General features: G+C 54.8%; 1 protein-coding gene across 3 annotated transcripts in view; it reads right to left on the reverse strand.

Annotated features, from left to right (window-relative positions):
- sdt (MAGUK p55 family member stardust) overlaps positions 1 to 23,164 on the reverse strand; it is a 97,101-nt gene extending 73,937 nt beyond the window's left edge. For 2 of the 3 annotated variants that reach the window (XM_037216383.1, XM_037216382.1), the window contains exons 1-2: positions 22,743 to 23,164; positions 12,245 to 12,356 (exon numbers count right to left, since the gene is read on the reverse strand). In XM_037216383.1, coding sequence (XP_037072278.1) covers positions 12,245 to 12,356; positions 22,743 to 23,120 — 490 coding nt within the window. In that variant the 5' untranslated portion in view covers positions 23,121 to 23,164. Of the gene's footprint in view, positions 1 to 12,136; positions 12,156 to 12,244; positions 12,357 to 22,742 lie in introns of those variants that run through there. The other variant, XM_037216386.1, reaches the window with a different exon arrangement.
- Between the last annotated feature and the right edge of the window lie 1,058 nt (positions 23,165 to 24,222).

Raw genomic sequence — 24,222 nt, forward strand, 5'->3', positions numbered from 1 at the left:
CCAGCGCCACAGGCTATAGGGATCAGACGATCCAGCCTGCTGGCCGTGGGTCAGAGCCACTAGAGCCTCCGCCCACCATCGTGGGTCACCAAAGCCACACCGTCGGCCCATCGTCGTGGATCAGCAGGATGAGACCCTCCGCCAGGGCGCTGGGGTCAGCACCACCAGAGCCTCCGCCCACCATCGTGGGTCACCAAAGCCACACCGTCGGTCCATCGCCGTGGGTCAGCAGGATGAGACCCTCCGCCAGGGCGCTAGGGTCACCGCAAACAGAGCCTCTGTGATTCACGGTCATGTGCCGGCAGAAACATGGCCGCCGTCCATGCCAACGCGGGTGATGGGTACCATACACTCAGTTCACTGACGTCGGTCACCAGCATCAGACACCATTGTTTGCAGGAGTCTCCGTCGAGGTTTTACATCCCTGATTTGACAGCGGCCGGAACGTCCCAAAAGAGGATTGGGGTTCGTGATCCGCGTGTCAGCCGAGTCCAAAAGTCAAAGTTGTAGATTTCTTCACGCATTCTTCAAGAATGACGCATTTTCTTGGATTCCGCAGAAGCGTCTTTATTTAGCAGTCTCAGACTATGTCTCCCATTTAACTCAGGCAGCGCCCTCGCAATAATGAGGCTGAAATGCTCCACTGAACACGCTGGCAGGTCCTGTAATTCAGACGCGATGAGGCCGAATACCGGCGGCGAACGCACCGCACATCATAGCTCTTCCTCACGCTTGTGTCGCTCTCAAGCTAGCGTCGCTCTCGTCTCAGCGTCGCTCTCGCATTCACATCGCTCTCATACCAGTGTCGCTCCCACGCAGGCGTCGTCCCACACGAGTAGCCGGGAGCGACTGGTGACGTCGCGGCGCCGCACTAATGCAGCAGCGTCTGGACAGTGTTCCGGGTGACGGTCGGACTCGGCGGCTTGCCCCGGCTCGCCGCTTCGAGCCGCGGACGCGGTCGCTTGCCCCGGCTCGCCGCTTCGAGCCGCGGACGCGGTCGCTTGCCCCGGTTCGCCGCTTCGAGCCGCGGACGCGGTCGCTTGCCGCGGCTCGCCGCTTCGAGCCGCGGATCGGCGGCTTGCTCCGGCTCGCCGCTTCGAGCCGCGGATCGGCGGCTTGTCCCGGTTCGCCGCTTCGAGCCGCGGATCGGCGGCTTGCTCCGGCTCGCCACTTCGAGCCGCGGATCGGCGGCTTGCTCCGGCTCGCCGCTTCGAGCCGCGGATCGGCGGCTTGCTCCGGCTCGTCGCTTCGAGCCGCATACTCGGCGGCTTGCCCCGGCTCGCTGCTTTGAAACGCGCACTCGGCGGCTTGCCCCGGCTCGCCGCTTCGAGCCGTGGACTCGGTCGCATGCCCCGGCTCGCCGCTTCGAGCTGCGGACTCGGCGGCTTGCCCCGGCTCGTCGCTTCGAGCCGCGGACTCGGCCGCTCGCCCGGGCTCCGACGGGCTGGTGACGTCACTGTCACGTCCGATCTCGCGGCTTTGTTCGACTTAGCCGGCGCTCCGGGCCGTCGCAGCTGAACAGGGGTGGGCTTAAGCCCTATTGCGACTGGGACCGGGGAAGGGAGGGGGTTCTTTCAGCTCCCACGGAGCGATCACTGTAGTCGCTTGGCTTTTGAGAGTAATCATCATCTCTTCTCTAGGATCCAGTCCTAACGACGACACACTGTCCCAACCTTGGACCCTTTTGATATTTAATATCCCCCATTGCCCGGAGTCTGTGGAATTCAGGATGGGGGTGTGAGGTGTTTAAATAAATGTACATTTTGCACCTAGTATAATCCCAAATGAATGCCTTTTCCGCCCGCTGAGCAACCCCTTTCACAGCGCTCGGCCATTCCAGCCTACGGCAACCACGCGCCAGCCGCACTCGCCCCTCCCCGGGCGCGGCTGGTGCGTGCTCGAGCGGCCCATGGCACCCCTCCCTCTCCCTGATCGTCGGGATCGATTTCGGGACATCAATCTGGCTCCGTTTCCGGCGCTTCTGCCCGCACATCAAGCGGCGATGCCTACGGCCGAGGCCGGCCGACGCGTCCGAATACGGCGCAGTTCCTAGTCCGTCCGCACGCGTCACACGCCCGTCCGCTTATCGCACGGGCCGTCCGCTCATCGCACGGGTCCGCCGCTCATCGCACGGGTCCGCCGCTCATCGTACGGTCCGTCCGCTCGTCGCAGGGGCCTTCCGCTCATCGCACGGGTCCGCCGCTCATCGCACGGTCAGTCCGCTCATCGCACGTTCCGTCCGCCCATCGCACGGGCCATCCGCTCATCGCACGGGCCGTCCGCTCATCGCACGGTCCCGTCACTCGCCAGTGACGGGACCGTGCACCTGGGACCGCAGCGCGTCGCCGCCGCACGAAACGAACGAGCTGGTTGGGGTCTGCGGACGTTGAATAGAGATGGAAAATCAATGTGTGGTGTTCGGTGGTAATGGGAGCCCATCCTGTTGTCTTCATCCGGAGAAGAGAGCGCTGCGTCCAATTGGCCGAGTGGGAGACACGTTCTGTTCTCTCTTGGATGAGAAATCATGGATGTGATCCGACTTTGCCCCCAGACAGTCATTAGCTGGCGATATTTCACAATGCCTGGATAGTAATTGCATCATTAGGCACCTTATCAAGGTCATTAAATGCCTACAAGAAATTGTCTACGACAGAAACGCGGACGAAAGGCCTGCGTAGAGCAGTAACCTGATGTTTAATTAATATGCAATGATTTCTGGCTTTAAATAAGCCGTCTGCAACGAATCGGCAGTGTTATATGGGACTGGTCTGTCGTCCACTTCCGGCCGTCTGGTTCCGCCATCTTAAGTATCAAAGGATGCAACCGCAATAGGTTCCAAAGTGACCCATCTTTTGGGTAGCCTCACGGTTTGACATCTTTCCAGTTGTGTAAGTCATGTCCGTCTCCATTTCCAAACTGAGTTCCAGGCGTGGTTACTATGAAATCGTCTATATATCAAGTCCGTTTTGCCGATTCTGTCCGTCATTTCTTGCGTGATTGATCGTTGGACGATCGGCTGGCTGTTTTTACGCTCTGGACGTATTTGTAGTGGACCCAATGATCGTCGTAGTCATTCGATTCGACGAAAAACAAGAAATGGTTCAGACAGCTTCACTTGCGGCTTCGGGAGTTGTCCCAGGACGTTAAGAAATAGCACAGCCTCCGGGGAGCGGACAGCGGGGCCGCGACACCCGGTGGAGAGGACTACAGACAACGTTGGACACAGACGATGACTGCGAGGACAAAAGAGAACGGTCGACGCCTGACAACGGTGACGACGACGACGAGGGCAACAGAGGACTTTCAGCGTCAGGCAGCGGCGACAACGACGAGGGCAACAGAGGACATTCAGCTTCAGGCAGCGGCGACAACGACGAGGACAACAGAGGACAGTCAGCGTCAGGCAGCGGCGACAACGACGAGGACAACAGAGGACAGTCAGCGTCAGGCAGCGGCGACAACGACGAGGACAACAGAGGACAGTCAGCGTCTTTCAGCGGCTTCATATGAACGAGCAGACGCAGTGGAGGGCGAGGACGCTGTTTCCGCTGAGCCCCAGCTACCCTGACATGCCAAGGCTCTGTAACGCGGCACCGGGTCATTGTCACCGGTATAAAGTAACAGCAACCTGCTGCAATAGGTCGTGTGAAAACATAAACTAGAGCAAGTTGGAAAAAATACAACAAACCCTGATGGGATCGATTTAGCAGACAGCTTCCCTGACAGTTCAGATTTAGCAGACAGCTTCCCCGACAGTTGAGATTTAGCAGACAGCTTTCCCGACAGTTCAGATTTCCGCCCGTTTCATGAAGGCCTGGCTGGTGGTATGAAGGCCTGGTTCTTTTTTTGAACGATCTTTTCGATATTGTTAAATATAATCTGCTCATCTCTATGGAGAGCAAGCTGTTAAGGGACGTTTTTCTCAACAATGACGACACCCATTAAATAATCAATTTCGCAAAAGCTGATGGAATCATACGCAGACCTGAGATTTCATTACAGGCGCGATGATGGCTGGACGCACACCAGCCCTCTCAGTGCGCGTGGTTTATCGAAAGTTTCGGAGGACAACTTACCGTACAGTATCCCCGGGTAGGTGGACGGTTAGCATCGCAGCCTGCACGTGAGCTCCCGAACTAATCAGAAGATGTCAGTAAAGTTCGCCACACATGATACATGACGCAGCCGCCAGGCATTCGCAATTTTCGGGTTGCATTAAACGCCGCCTTTAAAGCGAAGCGCGCACGGATGTCCCGGGGGTAAAGTAGCGACACCATCAATGCACTAATAATTTGTTTAAAAATTATTATACGTTTGTCTTTGTCGTTTTACTTTGTCAAGTTTTGTCTTGTTTGTCTTTGTCAAGTTTTACTTAGGTTATTCACTTTTGCGTGATGGTATGAGCGGTGATGTTCGCATGCCAAAAATACAAGACAGCTGTCACTTGGTGCCGCTATAACTAATCCTATCAACAGTCAGTAATCATGCATTGCTTTCAGACAGCAATGCCATAAGTAACAGTGCTATGCGGCCACTGCGTTGTTTTCAAGCGCGGCAGCCAGCGGGCCGCTTTTTCTGGCCGCGGGCCGCTGTTTTTCAACGGAGAAGCGGCTACTTTCACCGTGACACCAGTTCCATCGAGCAGAGGCGGCGGCCGGCCAGCCTTCCAGCGCGCGTGGAATCGATCAGGCCGACAAGGCCGGCCTGGATCGGCCGGCACGGCACGGCACGGCTCCTGACGGCCCGACGGCTCCTGACGGCCCGACGGCTCCTGACGGCCAGCACGGCTCCCGAAAACAGCTGCATCAAACGGACCGTCCACGGCTCCTGACGACCCGGCGGCTCCCGAAAACAGCCGCATCAAACGGACCGGCCACAGCCCCGAAGGCGGCCGCCCGGCGCGGGCGACTTTCAATTTTGATTTCGTTTATAGTGCGGCTTGCAGGCTGTCTTCTGCGCCGTGAAACGGGCCGAGATTACGATTCAATCTTGCGAGAGGGTTACTGGGACGCTGTTGATAGGCTGACGCCGCCAGATCAGGGATTAAAACGAGAAGGCGAGCCGCTTCGACCTGTAAAAATCTCCGCCGAGTCTATGCGTCCAATCAGCTGAACAGGATCGACGCTGGTGGCTTTGAGCTGCATTGCAGCGCTGAGAAATGGACCGCGGCCATCACCTGGGCAGCCAGCCAAGCTCTGATTCCAAGATCACAGCACTGTCCAGCTTGGAGTGCTGTCAAATACAGCCAGGAAAGCCGTTTGCGGGTGGAAACGCATTTCTGTCATTTAATATCTCAGTCGCCCCTCGCTCCTTTTACACAATTCCTTCGCCTCACCTACAAACAGGCATTCGTAATTAAACAGGGCATTCGGCCGGCATCTAAGAGCCTCACGCGTTTCCTCGGTGCGTGTGTGCGCTGGGCGAGTGCCAAAGGTCACATCAGCAGGCAACAAACGTTGTCACGCGCGAGGCTTTGGGTAATCAACACACATAGCAGTGCATTAGTCTGCATTTCCGCCCGTTGTGAAATCGCCAGCTGAATTTCGCAGCACAGTGACGACAGTGACCAGTACCAATGTGTCACGAGCACTCAGCCATTAGCGCAAAGGGGCTGGCACAGGCAGCCTACTCCTGAGTTCGGGTCAGCAAGCCGACGAAATTACCTGTCAGCGTGGGCAGGGCCGCGCGTGATAAACAGCGACGTGCTGATAGATGCTGAATAGAAACGTGCGTTTAACTAAGTCAAAGTTATGCGCCCGCTCCAGAAGCCATGATTCATAGCTGGTGCTGCTAGAGTTCTGGCCCGACTCATAGCTGGTGCTTCTAGAGCTCTGGCCTGATTCATAGCTGGTGTTTCTAGAGCTCTGGCCTGATTCATAGCTGGTGCTTCTAGAGCTCTGGCCTGATTCATAGCTGGTGTTCCTAGAGCTCTGGCCTGATCCATAGCTGGTGCTTCTAGAGCTCTGGCCTGATTCATAGCTGGTGCTGCTAGAGCTCTGGCCTGATTCATAGCTGGTGCTTCTAGAGCTCTGGCCTGATTCATAGCTGGTACTGCTAGAGCTTTGGCCTGATTCATAGCTGGTGCTTCTAGAGCTCTGGCCTGATTCATAGCTGGTGCTTCTAGAGCTCTGGCCTGATTTAGCATTTCACTCGGTCGGCGCTCAACGGATTTCGTGCTAATCTGTCGGGCGGGGCCCAGTGCGGGCCGGCCGGGGCCGCTGCCACGCACGGCTGGACGATCGGACCCGCTCCGACCGGACAGCACAGGACGACGCTCGCGCCGGGCGGGCCTGAGCGGCTCCGGGGCGTCAGAGCGGTCACCGACGCCCGCGCAACTCAACCCTCTCAGCATTATTCACACGGGCGTTAATATGGGCGTGCATTTTTTGACGGGTGGTGGCCGTGTCGCGGAAGTGCCTTAGGTTAATTACTTAGGAGTAGAAATTCGAGAAATTATTGACTAATAGGGAATTTTGCTTGCCATAAACGTCTTTGCACCGCAGCGGAAAGGTCTATGAGCTAGCCAAAACAAGCACCCTTAGCTTATTTTCCTCAATAATCTGAAAATTTGGATTATAAAGGACAGCTCTTTAACCACAACAAAGTTCAGACAGCTGAAACATTCTCACTATTCGGCTTTGCCTCAATTTCCAGCGTCCTGCACTCAAGCTACGTCACAGCCAAAGTACTGCTTATGTGGTGTTTGTCTTCCATAGGGTTCGAGGTATGGCCAAAACTGATCAGAATTATGGCAGCGTAAGGAGAATTTTTGTCTAAAAGCACGGTACCAAATAAATCGGTGGAAGAGACCGCAACTTCCCGCACATCTAACTCAAAAACGCCTTTCGGTAAAACCAATACACCTTTCAATATATGAATTTCACGCGTGGCAAATCATAAGAATTCGGCTTTCCGATCACCTTAATGGATCACGTTCGTTAGGCCGGTTCGTTTAGCACGCAACGGTCTGAATAGCTCAGTTGTAACTCGGATACGTACAACAATAGAGCATGGCGTGACTGCATCCCCGAGTCGCGTCGAACTCAAAGGTCGAAGTTCAGCTCCCTGCACATGAGTTCGAGCACATTTCGTGCTTTCAAGTTCAGGCGCAGAACAGTTTAACTTGACGGTGGCTGCCCGTGCAGATAACCTTTCGCTAAGAAATATGAACGACAGCATATGACGCAGATCCCCATGTTGGCGGCGTCGCCTGTCATTGATGATTTGGTGATGCTCGTGGAGGACGACTTCGCCGTATGAGGCAGTCGTACGAATTAGCGACATCGGTCGCGCTTGTCATAGGACGGTCTACAGTCCATGTGGACAACAAGAACATCAGAACGTGACTGAGTGACTGAGTTTCGAAGAAAGTACAGAATTGCCCCCGACAATGTTTGTTACACAAATATCAAAGTGCACACGGCTACACGCGAACGGCAACAAAAGTGTTGTCCGTCAGTTAAGATCCATCTCACCTTTTCATATACAAATGGCCGTGGTCTCGTCCTGGCCATTGACAAACATGGAACACTACTGCCATCTATGTGTAAATGCCAGAACCTATATGTCAGCGGCCGGACGCCGCGTGTATACATGCACTTCATCGGAGAAAGTATTTGGACTGTGGTTGAGGTATGTCGGCTCCTTCGAGAAAAATCGCAGCAACGGCCTCGGTCTGAGACAAAATATGAGGACAAGCTACCGATTTTGAACGTCAAGGTGATATGCTCCGATCATTGAAACGATGCTGGAAGATAGCTTCATCTCATTCAGCGTCACAGCCGACAATGATTTTCGGGCAAAGCCGTGCAAAGGCTCCGGTTGGGAGCGTTGTCCGTGCATCTCTCTGCGGGCCTTTCTCGGGTCAATAGGCAAATACGAGCGTGTCGAAAGTGAGTATCCCATCTTTTTTGTATTTTTCTCTTATTACTTTATTACGGCTTGATCAGTAATATCAATTTTCCCGAAGTCATTTTGAATAACTCAAAATTTATGTTTGAAGTAGCCCTCCTGCGAAATAAATGTCACTGAACTCCTTGCTTATCACTATAAAAGCAATGTCCTTCATTTGCCTTGCTTTTTCTAACGTGTGTGTATTTTGTCATGTTTGGAATTCACTAGTGTGTCAAAATGTCTGTATAATAAATGCCACGAAAGCTTGAAACACTATTTAGACCAAAAATACGCCAATATATGGCCAATATTCCGCCAATTCGGCGAAACGTTATATAATCATTTTTTTATTACCCCTCTATCGCGTTAACCACAGTGGCTCTTTTCGAGGCACACTTTGGCTCAGGGAATGGGTGCATTACCTGGTCTATAGTGAAGCACTCGTTCAAAACTTCGGCCAGTGCGCTACTCAGTAACAGGCCTTTACCGTCCGCTGGGCCAATCACAAACTTTTTTATTCGCACCAGTAGAGGTGCCACGGCGGTTGTCATAGCGACGGTGTCCGCGAACGCATGAAAAACGTAGCACTGTTATAAAGCGTTGAGAGCGTAAATAGGACTAAAAGTAATCGAAATTGGTATCCTCACTATGTCTTGATGGTGCCGCATTGGCACAACCCAATGTTATCATTAGACGTAGCTGGTCCAGAGGCTTCACAAGAGTATTTGACTAGGTTTTGAAATATTGCCCAAAGGTGAGACGCTACCTTTAAAAACAAGACGAGGTGCAAAAAGGGTACGTAGTCAAAATTTTCCTCGAGGGCGAGGCAAGTATCAGAATTTTGACCGAATTCCCGCGAAGTCGCCCACTATCTAGTCAAAACCTCCCAGATTCTGATTTTGATAGGGCAGGATCTAGAGGGGTTGGGGTATGGCCCCCATGCATCCCCATCCCGGCAACGGCCCCTGAAACAAGCGTGTCAATGAAAAGCACGATAAAAAGAACCGCTATCATTGAGGTCATGAAAGGGGCAAATCACCGGGTAAAATGTGATTCAACGTATCTCCAAGGAAGTTGTAGACCACTTAAGCTCATTGTTTCACATCCCCGATGCCGGTTTTCCTGTTGAGAGCCACTCACTACGACGCGTTTTCGACTATATCCTCCCCTCAATTTCTTCTGGAAGAGATATCAGCCTTTCACTTTGTGACGCCGCCTGGTTTGGTTTCGCACATATTGGTAGCAAGAGCGTAGCAAGACTCCTGGAACCAATGTGCCGGCGTGCTTACACATGCCATGAAACTATCTTTACGAAGGCAAAAATGAAACGCTTCACTATATTAGAATAAAAATAGCTATTTCACGGTACAGGCTGCAATGGGCCATAATCCTGGCTGAAGTTATACATTTATAAGGTATGGCGGGAGGATTCGCGAGCCCAGCAGATCAAAGATATAAAAAACAATAACTACAAACTGGAATATGTGACCTTGAACACTATCACTGACTCCCTGCTTCGCCAACTTAAAGAGGTGCATCGGAAAGTTCCCGATGGCTAATACCGACAGTTGATTGCACCCCTCAATACATGCAAATCCGCATGCACAATACACAGGAGCAATCCCGGGGCCACGGAAGGTAGCTGTTATTAGCAAACCCCGACATCCCCGATCGTCGGCAGGTACCCCGATAATCAAATAAACCCGACGATCATGGCTCCTCATGTTATGAAAAACCCTCACCGCACAGCAGCAAGCTGATGACGTATTCCTGCCTGACAGGGATGGATTCACTTACACCCGCTCAAGCCCGCATCAAGTGTGGCGTCACACCCCAGGTGTACATCAGGAGCGGAATACTGCCGCGTTCGAGTCGGCCCGAGTGTGACGACACATCCCGGGCCGCCGTACTCCCCAGGTCTGCATCAGGTGCGGAACACTGCCGCGTTCGAGTCGGCCCGAGTGTGACGACACATCCCGGGCCGCCGTACCCCCCCCCCCCCCCCTCCCCCCAGGTCTGCATCAGGAGCGGAACACTGCCGCGTTCGAGTCGGCCCGAGCATGACGGCACATCTCGGCTCGCCGCACTCCCCAGGTCTGCATTAGGAGCGGAATACTGCCGCGTTCGAGTCGGCCCCAGCATGACGGCACATCCCAGGCCGCCGTACCGCGTCAGTTCCGTTCGCTTCTGTATCGCGAGATCACACACGCGCACCGAGTCGCGGCCGCTCAAGCATGACGTCATCACTCGACTCCGTACCGCGAGATCACGCCATCGTGATCACCGTCCGTCCCGACTCCGCTCCGCGCCACCGATGCCCCCCCCCCCCCCACACCTCCCCCTCACCGCCGCCCTGGCCTGGGCGGTGGCATGCGCACCCCTGCTGCAGACACATCGCCGACGTGCGGCACGCCCGGCCAGCCGGCGCGCCCGTGCAGCCGGCGGCGCCGGCGGCGCTGACCGGCGCGGGCGGCCGCGTGCCTCGCCGCCGGACCGTCTGTCACCCAGCGCCGCTTGCCGGCCGCTACAAGGTGAACGGCGAGTGAGCAGCGCCCCCGGCAAATAGTTTTTGCTCGGCAGTGCGGGCTCAAGACAACAAGGCCGGCCCGGACGCGGCCGCGCTCCGACATGTAGGTACCACCGGGAGGGGCGGAGCGGGGTGCCGGCCCGTGAGCCACCCATTGACGGTGAACCGCACCGCATGCTAGAGGGGTGTGGGCCCGACCCTGTCATTTGGCGACAAAGGAATGCAGGCGAGGCTTTGAAACACCACGCGCTGCGGGGTCTTTCTCGCCTGTATGTCCTGGACAGTTAAATGTGCGGCACTTGACGCCCTCGTGGTCCGCACAAGTCTATTCGCCGAGGGAGGTTGATGGCAAGCCATTCAAACAGACAGGCTCGCCCCGAAACGCGCCTCAGATGTAGCCGTAGGCTCACCAGATACGTCCGTGCACCGCGCAGTTATTGACTCCGGCTTTCAGGCCACGGTGAACTCCACGGACCAACCGTGCAGGCGACTCGACAAGGACTGCAGAGAGCGTCAACGCAAGAGTGAGTACGCCAAAGGTGGGAGTTGTACGGGCGGGAGGTCGTCCGTCATCGGCGCTGGACGTATCACTCTCATCTCAGGTGTCTGCACAGACAACACGGCGACGCATGACTGCACAGCATGCATGCGGCGCCTGATGCATTGCCAGCGAGCTGGCGTGTTCGCCGGCCGGCTCTCCCGAGATGGAGCGATTGGCTCTGAGCCGCGACAGCGGCGCTGGACAGGGCCGCGACAGCGACGCTGGACAGAGCTGCGACAGCGACGCTGGACAGGGTCGCGACAGCGACGCTGGACTGAGCCGCGACAGCGACACTGGACAGGGTCGCGACAGCGACGCTGGACAGGGTCGCGACAGCGACGCTGGACAGGGCCGCGACAGCGACGCTGGACGGGGCCGGGATAGCGACGCTGGACAGAGCCACGACAGCGACGCTGGACTGAGCCGCGACAGCGACGCAGGACAGGGCGACGCTGGACAGGGCCGCGACAGCGACGCTGGACAGAGCCGCGACAGCGAAGCTGGACTGAGCCGCGACAGCGACGCTGGACAGGGCGACGCTGGAGAGGACGACGCTGGACAAGGCGACGCTAGACAGAGCCGCGACACAGACTCTGGCAAAACCTGGACCTAGTGTCGATGAGCTATTAGGCTATTCTATGTGCCTAATATATATATATATATATATATATATATATATATATATATAGGTGGGGCATATTAGGCTATTAGGCTATTATTATATGACCTAGAGCTATTAGGACCATCCACAGCGTAGGCGTGCGCGCGTTTCAGCACCATGTGGAGGATAATGCTGACATGCATCAACGTTGCCATCGGTGGTTGTTTTCGAATCAATAAAATGGATGCGTTTCGTGTTGCGATCGCAAGAGGACGACTAAACATTTGAATACAAGGTGTCGTGCTACTGTAGATATCTTCATCAAGATTTTGAGCGATATGAACACACTTGACCTAGCTGCATAGGCAGCTAAAAAGCCAGCACTTGGCCATGCTGCACTGGCCGTTGTCATAAGGGTGCAACCTCGTTCCCCCATCCCTCCTTTGGTTGGCAAAAAAATCAAGAAATGTGTTTATCAGCCCCAAACTTCTTTTCAGAGTTTTGCCGGGTGCGGAGTGTGTTCTGCTCCTGGCATTTGGGAGATGGACAGTGCCGCAGACGTGACGGCGCCTACCTTTGGCGATGTCGTCGATCTTGGGACGGCGCCTACCTTTGGCGATGTCGTCGATCTTGGGACGTCGCCTACCTTTGGCGATGTCGTCGATCTTGGGACGTAGCCTACCTTTGGCGATGTCGTCGATCTTGGGACGTATGCCCTCGTCGGCTCCACCGATGACGGAGAAGCCGAACCGCTTGCCGTCCTCGGCCATGGAAATCTCGACTTGGTGCGTGTCCTGAAGAAGGCGACGTCATGTTACCGGTGCCCTCACGCCAGCACATCAAGATTATGCTGAAAGAGTTGCCGAGTTTCCAACTTCTCTGCCGTAGTTGCCGAGACCTGCTATAAATCCTTAAAACCGCCCTTAAACTGGTTCAGCTACGCTTCGCGTCTGAGCTGTGTGGTCAGCCGTAAGCCAACACGCAATTGCTTACGTGATTACCCATTCCCATCTGTCGTCTGTCAAAAAGCGCTGACCCCGTGTCATTTCGATATTGGGTCGTCAAAATCTGGGCTTTGTTTCGGCTTGTCCCGTGAAGTTTTTGCGAAGACAGCAAGCAAACCTTGTCTACGCCAAGTGAGTGGAGATGCTTTATTTGTCCACACCGCAATGACGCGGAAAAATCACGTCTGATTAAACAGATCGTATGCAAGTGCCTTTTTAATAAAAAGGCAAAGCTCCCAAGAAATCTGGCGCCTTGCTGCTGAGAAGTGCAAAAGCTTCGCTTAGTGAACGCAAACACATAACTCCCAAAATTGTCGCAGCCAAATGCCAGACAACTGCGCATGGTCTCTGAAAAGACAGACGATCGGAGCACCAGACCGGCAATTACGTGGGAACCTACCACTCTCCGCAGTTTTTATGCTCCACACTGGCCATGTGGGAACATGCATTCTGGTATAACTTGCCCAGGCAGTTCGCAAAGGTAACGTCCGAGGCAAATCCACGGAAAAGTTACGAAAAGACACCGCGGTGGACCAACGTTGGCAGTCGAAGGAACAGGGACATCATCATATAGGGGAGAAAACTCACAACCGACACGCCACCCGATTCGGCACGGACGTGATATCTCACTCGAGTACAGTGTCCGAGCGGACACCGTATCCTACGCGGACACCGTGTCCGGGCGGACATTGTCTGCGGGCCTCCACAGCGCACCCGGCCGTACCAGGAAACGGCATTCGTTACGGTCGGGTTCCGCTGGGTCAAAAGCCAAGAGGCCATTCGGTGATAACGAATGGAGCCGGCTCGGTAGGCAGACACGCAAGCCACTCCCATACGCAGCATCGCTGGCCGGCCGAGTCGGCCACAGAAGCTGTACAGTTAGACGCCGCTGTGGGGCTCCCGAGCGGCTGGGGTGAATAAATGGGACTTGATGAGCGCTCTGGGCCAGATTACGGTGATTAGTTGGCGCTGGTTGACTCAGAATTAAACTGGCCACTAATTTCTGTCATAAACCTAATGCATATACATCAGAAATAAAGACGATGCGTTGAATAGGTTTTGATGGCTTCAGGACTTCCACTGTATTGGAGTTTTCCTGGTTTTCGTCGCATGCCTGTGGACCATTGCAAAGGTCGTGTACGGCCCAGCCACATAATGGGTGGTCGAGTTCTGTGACGTCATCTCACTGGCACGCTCGATGACCGCCGACTTCTCCAGAACGCCTCGGGGCCCGGTACCCGTCGGAACCTCCAACTCTCCCCGAGCCCCAGACCCTTGCGGTGCCAGCACACAGCAGGGGGGTCTCTCCGACCGTCACAGCATGGCCTCCTCATCAGGCGTCACTTCGGCCGTATTAGCGGTACCGTCTGCATCACCGACCGAGCCGTGTCGGAAGCCCCGGGACCTCCGGCGTGTCTGATCTGCTGGCGACTTCGGGCGTCACGGGCCACGGCCGTCACGAGACCACTCGACCTTCAGCAGGGCCTTGCACGCATCCGAATCGACCACAATCTGTCTTTTGTCCGGAGTTCAGTGGTGGGTCATGATCTTGTCCGAGTTCTAGGCACCGTTGCCCTTGTATGCGCAGCTGTATTAATGCAACACTAAAAGTAAGTATTACCGACGGAACACAAACTCGGGGATGCAGAGGTGGATAATGTAGCGTCCAACGATTGCGATTGTGAGCGTGGATTACTCGTCATAATTCGTGTAATCAGCCGCCGAGGCACATGCCGCTCAGTTCCGGCTATTTCCTGTCCGGCTTGGCTTTGCGAATGCTGGACAGTGGTTCCCAGAGTTGGCGACCGCAGTCTGGGTGGTGGCGATGACCCCGACCAGAGCCACAGCCGGCCCGGGGTCGCAGGTCAAAATTCAGCTCCCACCGCTCCCGCCGTATCAAACACGGAGTGGCGAAACGAAACGGCGGCGCGCTGCGAGCTACCGACAGGTCAGTATGGTAGCTGGTTGTACGCTCTCGCGAGCATTTCATCTCGTACTATCCAACGCAGTTGCTATTCTCAGCCTCGCGCGTATCGAGGGTTCGAGCCCGGTTTGTGGGACTGCGTGTCGTAAGCAATACGCATCGGTGAGTTCAACCAAAAAACAGAACGTGGCGCAATCAAAAGCTTAAAGATCGCGTCACGCCTCGGCTTGCCTGCGTTGTTCCGCCCAGCCGTACCGTGCAGAGTCGCCTGCAATTTATGTTTTAGTCAATCTAGTCTGAGCATATCGATTGGATGGATTTCTGGCGTCAGAGCCTCTGCTAGGCAGTGCTTGTTGAATAAATCCTGACCACATCGCCAAACAGTGCGGACCATGCAAGCTTCAGAAGGCCGTAAACAGCTCCGCGTGTAAATAGCTATTTCCCAGACACCGCAATAATGATCCGAGCGGTGGTCATTCCATCGAGAAGCGGCGGCTCGGGTGGGCGGGTCACGCTGCGCATCCAACACGGCCACAGGGTGATAGAGCAGATATTCCGGCTTGTTTATCATCGGGAAGTCGATCAGGGTCTTGCCAAACCACTGCCGATGTGGTGGGCCTGCCCGAGTACATAACACAGCTTCAGCTGGTCTGCTGACGGAGCCAATGGCCGGAGCAAGGAAATCGGCGCTTTAGCTAAGTACTAGCCTCGCCTGGCTGGTGCTATTGAACCCACGCTGGCCTTCACGCCAGATGATAGCTGATGAAGTAACACTGGACCAGGCCGACCCATGGTCGACTCCGGTAGACTTCGCTCTCTGTGACGCAAACTGGCGCATCCCAGCACGACGCCATTAGTCCGGGTGGCAAAGGTCACGTTTCGGGCAAATACGCCTCTCGGGTCACGTATGGCTAACGATCCGACATCAGTGAAGGCACTGAATTTGATTGGGATACTGGGAAACTGGGTGATGAATAACATTTGTGAGGGATGTGCTTATTCTCTCGGAATACGTTGCCTGGGCAGAGGATTGATGCCAATGGGCTAAAACCGATGCATGGAAAACGTGTAACAATCTTTCTAAACGCAACGAGTGTTTGTTGCGCTACCGTCGAACTCAGCACCCGGTCGTGAAATCCCGGGTCAGTGGTCGAATTTGGCGGCGAAAGCTAGCCGGGCCGCATTGTTGGCACGCTCCGTTCTGCCCTCTGACGTCACCCGACTTTTAGCGCGGCCGCTGCCACCGGTCGCAGGCCATGCTGGTCAAGTCAGGGCATCCCGTCAGTAGCGAGCGGCGAAATCGAAAGCCTCGCTCAGCCCAACCCACCTCTCCACGGGCGAGTACATCGTAAGCCAGACGCTCCGTTAACTGAGCTGGGCTGTCAGGACGGATTTTTGCCTGATGCGTGTTCTTACTGTTCCTTTTCTACGGCTACGCGACGTTTGGCGTCTCTACGTCGCACTCTCACATCGCTACCGCATCGGAGTGTATTTTGGAAAGCTTTAGGGATGGCTGAATTGGATCCCCACTCAAACGCAAGTGAACTTCACATCCACCACTGCTTCAACTTAAACGTTTTATGCACAGCTCATATTGCCAGTCGCAGAGTAATTTAGTGAACCGACAGCTTTTGATATGTTTGTTTCTATGCTGCCATGCGAGAGGTCCATTTAATAATTCCTACGCAAGACAGACATGCTGTTCTTAATAAAGCAGTTTCAATCTTCCCTCAGTGCAGCTCTATCCGCTCTGAAGGCCGTGGCGAACATCACAAAATAATGGCGGCACCACCAACGCTTCCGTAGAACCCAGCGGTGTACACTAGTCATAAAGTCAACCGGCTTTGTGGTCTGGACCCGTCAGTTTGTGCTTAAACAAAGGTGGTCTGCGCAATATTAGCATAATTGTACAAGCCTGGTAATTATGCAGAAGAATTAGCTGTCATTTACTAACGAGTTTGGTCTGGGGTTAGATCGTGTTTAAAGTACTACCTCACCCCATACCAAACAGACAATGACTGATGGGAAGTTTTCACAACTGTTTCGCAGTGCATCGAAGTGCGTGGGTTTCCGCGGACAACCTGCGACCAGACGAATATCGTGCACGCTAGCGGCACGTTCGATGTTTTGTGTTTTTTTGTTCGCCGATATGACGTCTAGTGGGAAAGTCTACCGGTAAAGGGCCTCCGTTCAAGAGGCTTCTACCCGGTTTGTAACCGCTTACCTTGCGTTCCTAAAAAGGCAGATGCTTTTTGACGTTCCACAAACAAATGATAATCGTTCCAGGCTCTGTACCGGATAGTGTGCACCACTAGTCCTCTTCCGTTCCGCGCTTGAATGCAAGCTTTGATCTTTAAGGCTGTCCAGCTCAGTGCAAATGTAAGGCATATCAGCTAGTTAGTCATGAAATAAGTGTCAATGACCGCCTTACAATATTCACAATTTTGCTATGGTGATCTTGTAGCCTGTGGTATTTCAGCGTTGTCGAATTGTTCTTTTTTAAAACGAGCTCGTTTTTACTGTGACACTTTGTGCATAGTTTATCGCATGTGGATATAGAAGCATTTGTGTTACTGTTTACTCCGATTTTGGCGGTGTCTGTCTGTTTTGGGTTTTGTATGCATCATAGGCTCAACCTGAAAATTTATGCCAAAAAGTATTACGAGCTGTTCAAGAACTCTCAACATTGCGAGGTCATAACACATGACTGATTTTGTTTCTTGTCGGAGGCACCCTATGTTTCATTTTGTGCCGCAACCAACGGAGCAAATGTTATCTGTACAGAAATCTTGATATGATCTTTTTGCCTACCGCATCTGCAACTAAACAGACACAGAATACGACGACCAGAATGAGACGTTTGTGACGCCTCATTCCGTCGACTAACCCACTTCCGGACTGCAAAGCGTAATGACGCTGCGAGCGATGACTCTCGACCAGCCCATTCTGAAGCTTCTGACCTTTGCCATAACAGCTGGAGGCGTCCGTTTCCAGCAGCGCCGTTTGAGACTGCACCTCTGACAGCTCTCCGAGAACGCGGAAGTTTCAGCTCTAACGCGACGGGCGTTATACCGTCCAGAGCCGTGCGTCATGTGTTCGGTTCGAGACAGTGCAGCTCCGTGACCGCTCGGATCGGGCTGCGACGCGTCGCAGCCTGTTTATGTTTGGCGGACTTTTAACTCTCAAGCGTTCGCTGAGCCAGGCGAGCCGTGATTAACTTTCCAGAGTCCCGTCGGTGTCAGGGGGTGCGTCTGGCCACTAGATCACCGTCTAACATTAGCAGGTTTGGGTGTAGTGCTTTGGCGATGTTCGCATGTGTTGAGCACTGGTGCAGTGCTTTGGCGATGTCCGCATGTGTTGAGCACTGGTGCAGTGCTTTGGCGATGTTCGCATGTGTTGAGCACTGGTGCAGTGCTTTGGTGATGTTCGCATGTGTTGAGCACTGGTGCAGTGCTTTGGCGATGTTCGCATGTGTTGAGCACTGGTGCAGTGCTTTGGTGATGTTCGCATGTATTGAGCACTGGTGCAGTGCTTTGGTGATGTTCGCATGTATTGAGAACTGGTGCAGTGCTTTGGCGGTGCTCGCATGTATTGAGCACTGGTGCAGTGCTTTGGTGATGTTCGCATGTATTGAGCACTGGTGCAGTGCTTTGGTGATGTTCGCATGTGTTGAGCACTGGTGCAGTGCTTTGGTGATGTTTGCATGTGTTGAGCACTGGTGCAGTGCTTTGGTGATGCTCGCATGTATTGAGCACTGGTGCAGTGCTTTGGTGATGTTCGCATGTATTGAGCACTGGTGCAGTGCTTTGGTGATGTTCGCATGTATTGAGCACTGGTGCAGTGCTTTGGTGATGTTCGCATGTGTTGAGCACTGGTGCAGTGCTTTGGTGATGTTCGCATGTATTGAGCACTGGTGCAGTGCTTTGGTGATGTTCGCATGTACTGAGCACTGGTGCAGTGCTTTGGTGATGTTCGCATGTGTTGAGCACTGGTGCAGTGCTTTGGTGATGTTCGCATGTATTGAGCACTGGTGCAGTGCTTTGGTGATGTTCGCATGTATTGAGCACTGGTGCAGTGCTTTGGTGATGTTCACATGTATTGAGCACTGGTGCAGTGCTTTGGTGATGTTCGCATGTATTGAGCACTGGTGCAGTGCTTTGGTGATGTTCGCATGTATTGAGCACTGGTGCAGTGCTTTGGTGATGTTCGCATGTATTGAGCACTGGTGCAGTGCTTTGGTGATGTTCGCATGTGTTCAGCACTGGTGCAGTGCTTTGGTGATGTTCGCATGTATTGAGCACTGGTGCAGTGCTTTGGTGATGTTCGCATGTGTTGAGCACTGGTGCAGTGTTTTGGTGATGTTCGCATGTATTGAGCACTGGTGCAGTGCTTTGGTGATGTTCGCATGTATTGAGCACTGGTGCAGTGCTTTGGTGATGTTCGCATGTGTTCAGCACTGGTGCAGTGCTTTGGTGATGTTCGCATGTATTGAGCACTGCAATATATTCGGGTCCGGACTGGCCATAAGCGTTCCCGCAACGATTGGACTGGCTGGATTAGGCAGTACGAAGAACAATCAAACTCATCGCGACTTGGATAGTGTTACGTTCATAGCCAACGGACGCTCATGACATTGAAATGATAGATTTTTGTTCCTGGCAGTTCAATGCAAGCATCGTCTTCGCATCGGTTGTACTTTGTTTTTTTTGTACTGCAATTGGCAACTTAGTCCAAAGCAGCCCACGTTCTTGACGCAGTCTTTTGACAAATTCAGATCTTCATCAATCCAACAAAAACGGCCTTCTCCTTATTCAGTTCCCCGCCGCTGCCGCCGCTCACCTGAGCTATAGTGCCCGGTGAGCGTACTGGGGATTACGCAGAACCGTCCAGGATTACAGCCAATGGTCGGCGTCAAGTGACAGCTTGAGCTCAATTGCGGCCGACGTTATTCCACGACTGGACTGGCCTCTGAGGGCCGTATCCCCAATGGTTCAATGTATAATAATACATAATAATAGTCTATGCCAGGCAGCTAAATGGATATCCCAGTCAATCGTTAGCTGATGTTGTCGCTACCAGACAAGCAGCTATTTAGTGGTAGCAGTCCTGTATGACGATTGTTGGCGTGTAAGAAGATCTGGAGCGACTTTGAGAAAGTGGGGGCGAAACCGGCTTTGCGCACTGCTGGTCGAAGGAAGTCGCACAACATGCAATGGTGTGGCTTACAATTACCACGCTGCACCAGCAAGACACGAATGTTATTTGCTTCCGTGTTTTCTGGCAAGTCCAAAATTTGTGTTCCGTTTGCGCCCATGTACCGGTAATAACGCCATTATCGACCTGGATTGATCGGGACGAATCGGTTAAGACATTGTTAATAGCTTTATTCCTCGTGGAATAAACAGCATAATGGAGAGATAGATGCGGTACCCGTTTCCATAAAGGCATGGAGCCGAAATATAGTATATATATATATATATATATATATATATATATATATATATATATATATACATTCTCCTGTTTCTTCACGAGGAATAAGGCTATTAACACTGTCTCATCTGTACGGACAGTGTTCCTCGCCAAGGCACTTAAGAACTTGCGAGAGGAATCAGTAAGTTTACAAGATAATGGTTATGAGGCTTACCTGGCTCTTGGCAGGATTTTGTAAAGCACCGGTAGTCAGCTGCTAAGCCCAAAGCTTCTACCGTGACGTTTATCCCTTGCTTCTTTGAGATAAACGTCGTAATTCTTTAAGAACTTGTACATGCCTTCGTATCGAACATGTCGTCGGCTGCTGGGCGGCGCAACACGCCAATGTCGTCCCAACAACGCTTTAAAAAGGTCGTCTGTCCATACGTTGGGACGGGCGGGCCTTACAGGCGCTTCCGTTAGGCGTGGATATACTGATGATAACCAGCCGTGCTTCACCCGAATCCTCTGCCAGCGATTGGATGAGCTTGTGCGACCTTTCCCCGCCCACATCCACAGAAATCGCGGCGACCGCACCTGTTTGCCGCCCCACTTGCGACAAGCAAACAGTAACGCTTTCCGCCAGCGACGGTCAGCAGAGGCAGGAAAAAACAGATGAGTGTGACATTGTTTAACCTGATAGAGCATGTCTACTGTACAAGCTGCTGCAAGATGAGGCGGGGAGTCCTCTGGCGCGCCAAACATGAAATCGGCAAGGAGTTCGCCGTCCAAATATTATGACATGAGACGTAAGGAGCGCGGCCGGCAAAGGTTTAGCAGTCATATAATCATCAAAAATTAAAAATACATTTGAGTTGATTTCATACGATGGTCCAAAATACTCGCACGCACTTAAGCAAAACTTGCAATATACCAACTGAAAAAATAATTGACAGCTCCGCTATAGCACGCGGAACTGCATTTCTGCTTCGCGCTAGATCAGCACACATTTGTTTCGAACTTTGTGCTAAAAAATTGCATTCTGATGTGTTCTAAATCATCGTGTTGTGCATTGCGTCCACAATCGTACGTTCATCGCCATTCACCAGCGGTTAAAAGCCAGAGGTTGTCATGGTGATCACGCGATATTGCAGCCAATATGTGTGCAGCTTCTTCTCACAAGTAATTTCATCCCATCCATCCTGTCCATAAGCGCTCTGGCTGCTGCGAATTCATGTTGGCGAACCATGCGAGCACACTAAATTTGGTACATTCTCAACGACACCTATCATTATTGACTGACAATCACGTATGGTTGATAATGCTGAGTCCCGCTCAGGTTCCCACCAACGCAGCACGGGTGCCGTACGGGGGTGAGCTGCTGGCGTCAGCATGCGTCATCCCTAGGTAAGCCTCCCTTGGCCTCAGGACGTACGGTGGTGAGCTGCTGGCGTCAGCATGCGTCATCGCTAGGTAAGCTTCCCTCGGCCTCAGGACGTACGGTGGTGAGCTGCTGGCGTCAGCATGCGTCATCCCTAGGCAAGCCTCCCTCGGCCTCAGGACGTACGGGGGTGAGCTGCTGGCGTCAGCATGCATCATCCCTAGGTAAGCCTCCCTCGGCCTCAGGACGTACGGTGGTGAGCTGCTGGCGTCAGCATGCGTTATCCCTAGGTAAGCCTCCCTCGGCCTCAGGACGCACGGGGGTGAGCTGCTGGCGTCAGCATGCGTCATCGCTAGCTCAGCCTCCCTCGGCCTCAGGACGTACGGTGGTGAGCTGCTGGCGTCAGCATGCGTCATCGCTAGCTCAGCCTCCCTCGGCCTCAGGACGTACGGTGGTGAGCTGCTGGCGTCAGCATGCGTCATCGCTAGCTCAGCCTCCCTCGGCCTCAGGACGTACGGTGGTGAGCTGCTGGCGTCAGCATGCGTCATCGCTAGCTCAGCCTCCCTCGGCCTCAGGACGTACGGTGGTGAGCTGCTGGCGTCAGCATGCGTCATCCCTAGGTAAGCCTCCCTCGGCCTCAGGACGTACGGTGGTGAGCTGCTGGCGTCAGCATGCGTCACCCCCAGCTCAGCCTCCCTCGGCCTCAGGACGTACGGTGGTGAGCTGCTGGCGTCAGCATGCGTCATCCCTAGGTAAGCCTCCCTCGGCCTCAGGACGTACGGTGGTGAGCTGCTGGCGTCAGCATGCGTCATCCCTAGGTAAGCCTCCCTCGGCCTCAGGACGCACGGGGGTGAGCTGCTGGCGTCAGCATGCGTCATCCCTAGGTAAGCCTCCCTTGGCCTCAGGACGTACGGTGGTGAGCTGCTGGCGTCAGCATGCGTCATCGCTAGGTAAGCTTCCCTCGGCCTCAGGACGTACGGTGGTGAGCTGCTGGCGTCAGCATGCGTCATCCCTAGGTAAGCCTCCCTGGGCCTCAGGACGTACGGCGCATCCGGTGCGCATTTTTAGCATCAGCGATTCTGAGCACGATCAGCCGAGGCCAACAACTCGGCTTTTGTTCGAAGACGATCACACCCACGAAAATGATCATGGGCAGAACACGACGCTCCCATACCATAACCGTCCTGGGAATCCGGCCGCTGTATGAGCCATATCGCACCGATTTCAAAACATCTGAGATAAGCTGCAATATTTCTTAAGCCGTGGTTGAAAGATGACCGTGACCACGTAAATTTCACAGATTTAGGATGCATGAGTTGGAACTTCACAACAAAAATTGTTTAGTCGCTATCGCGTAGCCCCGAAACCGGAAGATCACAACTAACGCCTCGTGCAACAACACAACTTGCATTCAGACTCCAGGAATACCAGCGCACGAGGAAAGCTTGCAGGTACTCACATATTTCTGCTCGTCGTCGCGCTCCGTCGGAAGCGACGCACCGGCTGACGACCCCGACGACTCCGACAAGGTGCGCAGGGACGCACTGTCGCCCTCGCTGGCCGGGCGCGAGGAGCGGACCAGAGCCGCTGGCGAGTCGGCCTCTGCATGCTGTGGCGGCGTGCTTCCTCCCCTGGACGTGGCTCCCTCGCTGCTGGCCGTGGCCGAAGATCTCGACAGGGGACGCATCGGCGGCGTGTCTCTGTCCCTGGGCGCGGCCCCCTCGCTGCTGGGCGTGGCCGAAGACCTCGACAGGGGACGCATCGGCGGCGTGTCTCCGTCCCTGGGCGCGGCCCCCTCGCTGCTGGGCGTGGCCGAGGAGCTCGACAGGGACCGCATCGGAGGCGTGTCCCCACCACTGGGCGTCGATCCATCGCTGGCCGCAGCCGAGGAGCGCGACAGCGGCCGTGTCGGCGGCGTGGCTGCCCCGCTGGCCGCCGCCTCGTTGTGGGTCCCCGACGTCGCCGACGTGCGCGAGCCCGGCCTCGGCGCGGGCCCGTCGCCAGCAGCGGCCGACGCGCGCGACAGCGGCCGCAGCGGCGCGTCCTTGCCGCTGAGGCGCGGCGATGAGCGGGAGAGCGGGCGCGGGCCGCGCTCGGCCGGCCGCGGCGGGTCGGCGCTCTCGCTCGGCCCCAGCCCGCCCGGCCCCAGCCCGCTAGGGCCGTGCGACGCCGGCTCCCCGGGCGAGATCTCCACCAGCGAGTGCGAGTGGCTGTGCACTATGCGGATGGGCGTGTCGACGACGAGGCTGCGCGAGTGGGCGTGGCGCGGCGGCGCCGGCGGCGGCTCGATGACCAGCGAGCGCGAGTGGGCGTGCCGGCTCCGCTGCGCCGCCAGCCCGCTCAGATGCGAGTCCGAGCGGCCGTGGAACGTCGAGAAGGTGGCGATCTGGCGCGAATCCCAGTCGTCCGGCTGCAACGCACACAACAGGGCGTTACAGGCGTAAAGGGTGAGGAGTGCTTGCGCGCGTATGCACACACACAAGTACGCACACATGCCAGCAGCAAGGCACTCACACAAGAATACGCACATACGCACGCACATGCGCACGCAAAAACCACTTTAAACGCAGACGCACGCACATACGCACGCACGCACGACGGTGGAACAGATTGGCTGGGTGGCAGCAGCGGCACGGGAGGCGCCTCTGGCGGCTTCACGGCGCTCCGTCAGCTACGACCTTCACCCGGCGCTCGGCCAGGCCCCGTCTGCCGGCTCTCGGCTGGCCCGCCGGGCACACTCGACTCCTCGCGCGACGCGTGAAGGTGGCGCTTTGTGTGCGAAAACCTCGCCCGCGCCGCGAGAGGTGACAATGGTGACAGACCGGCGGATGGTGAATCGCTGATGAACTGGTGGCGCCAGGCGGGCAGGGGAGCGGGAGCGAGAGCGAGAGCGCCGGGCGGCAGCGGGAGCGAGAGCGGCAGCACCGGGCGGCAGCAAC

The sequence above is a fragment of the Pollicipes pollicipes genome, unplaced genomic scaffold (assembly GCF_011947565.3).
Source record: "Pollicipes pollicipes isolate AB1234 unplaced genomic scaffold, Ppol_2.1 Scaffold_4002;HRSCAF=4701_pilon_pilon_pilon, whole genome shotgun sequence".
NCBI lineage: Eukaryota > Metazoa > Arthropoda > Thecostraca > Pollicipedomorpha > Pollicipedidae > Pollicipes > Pollicipes pollicipes.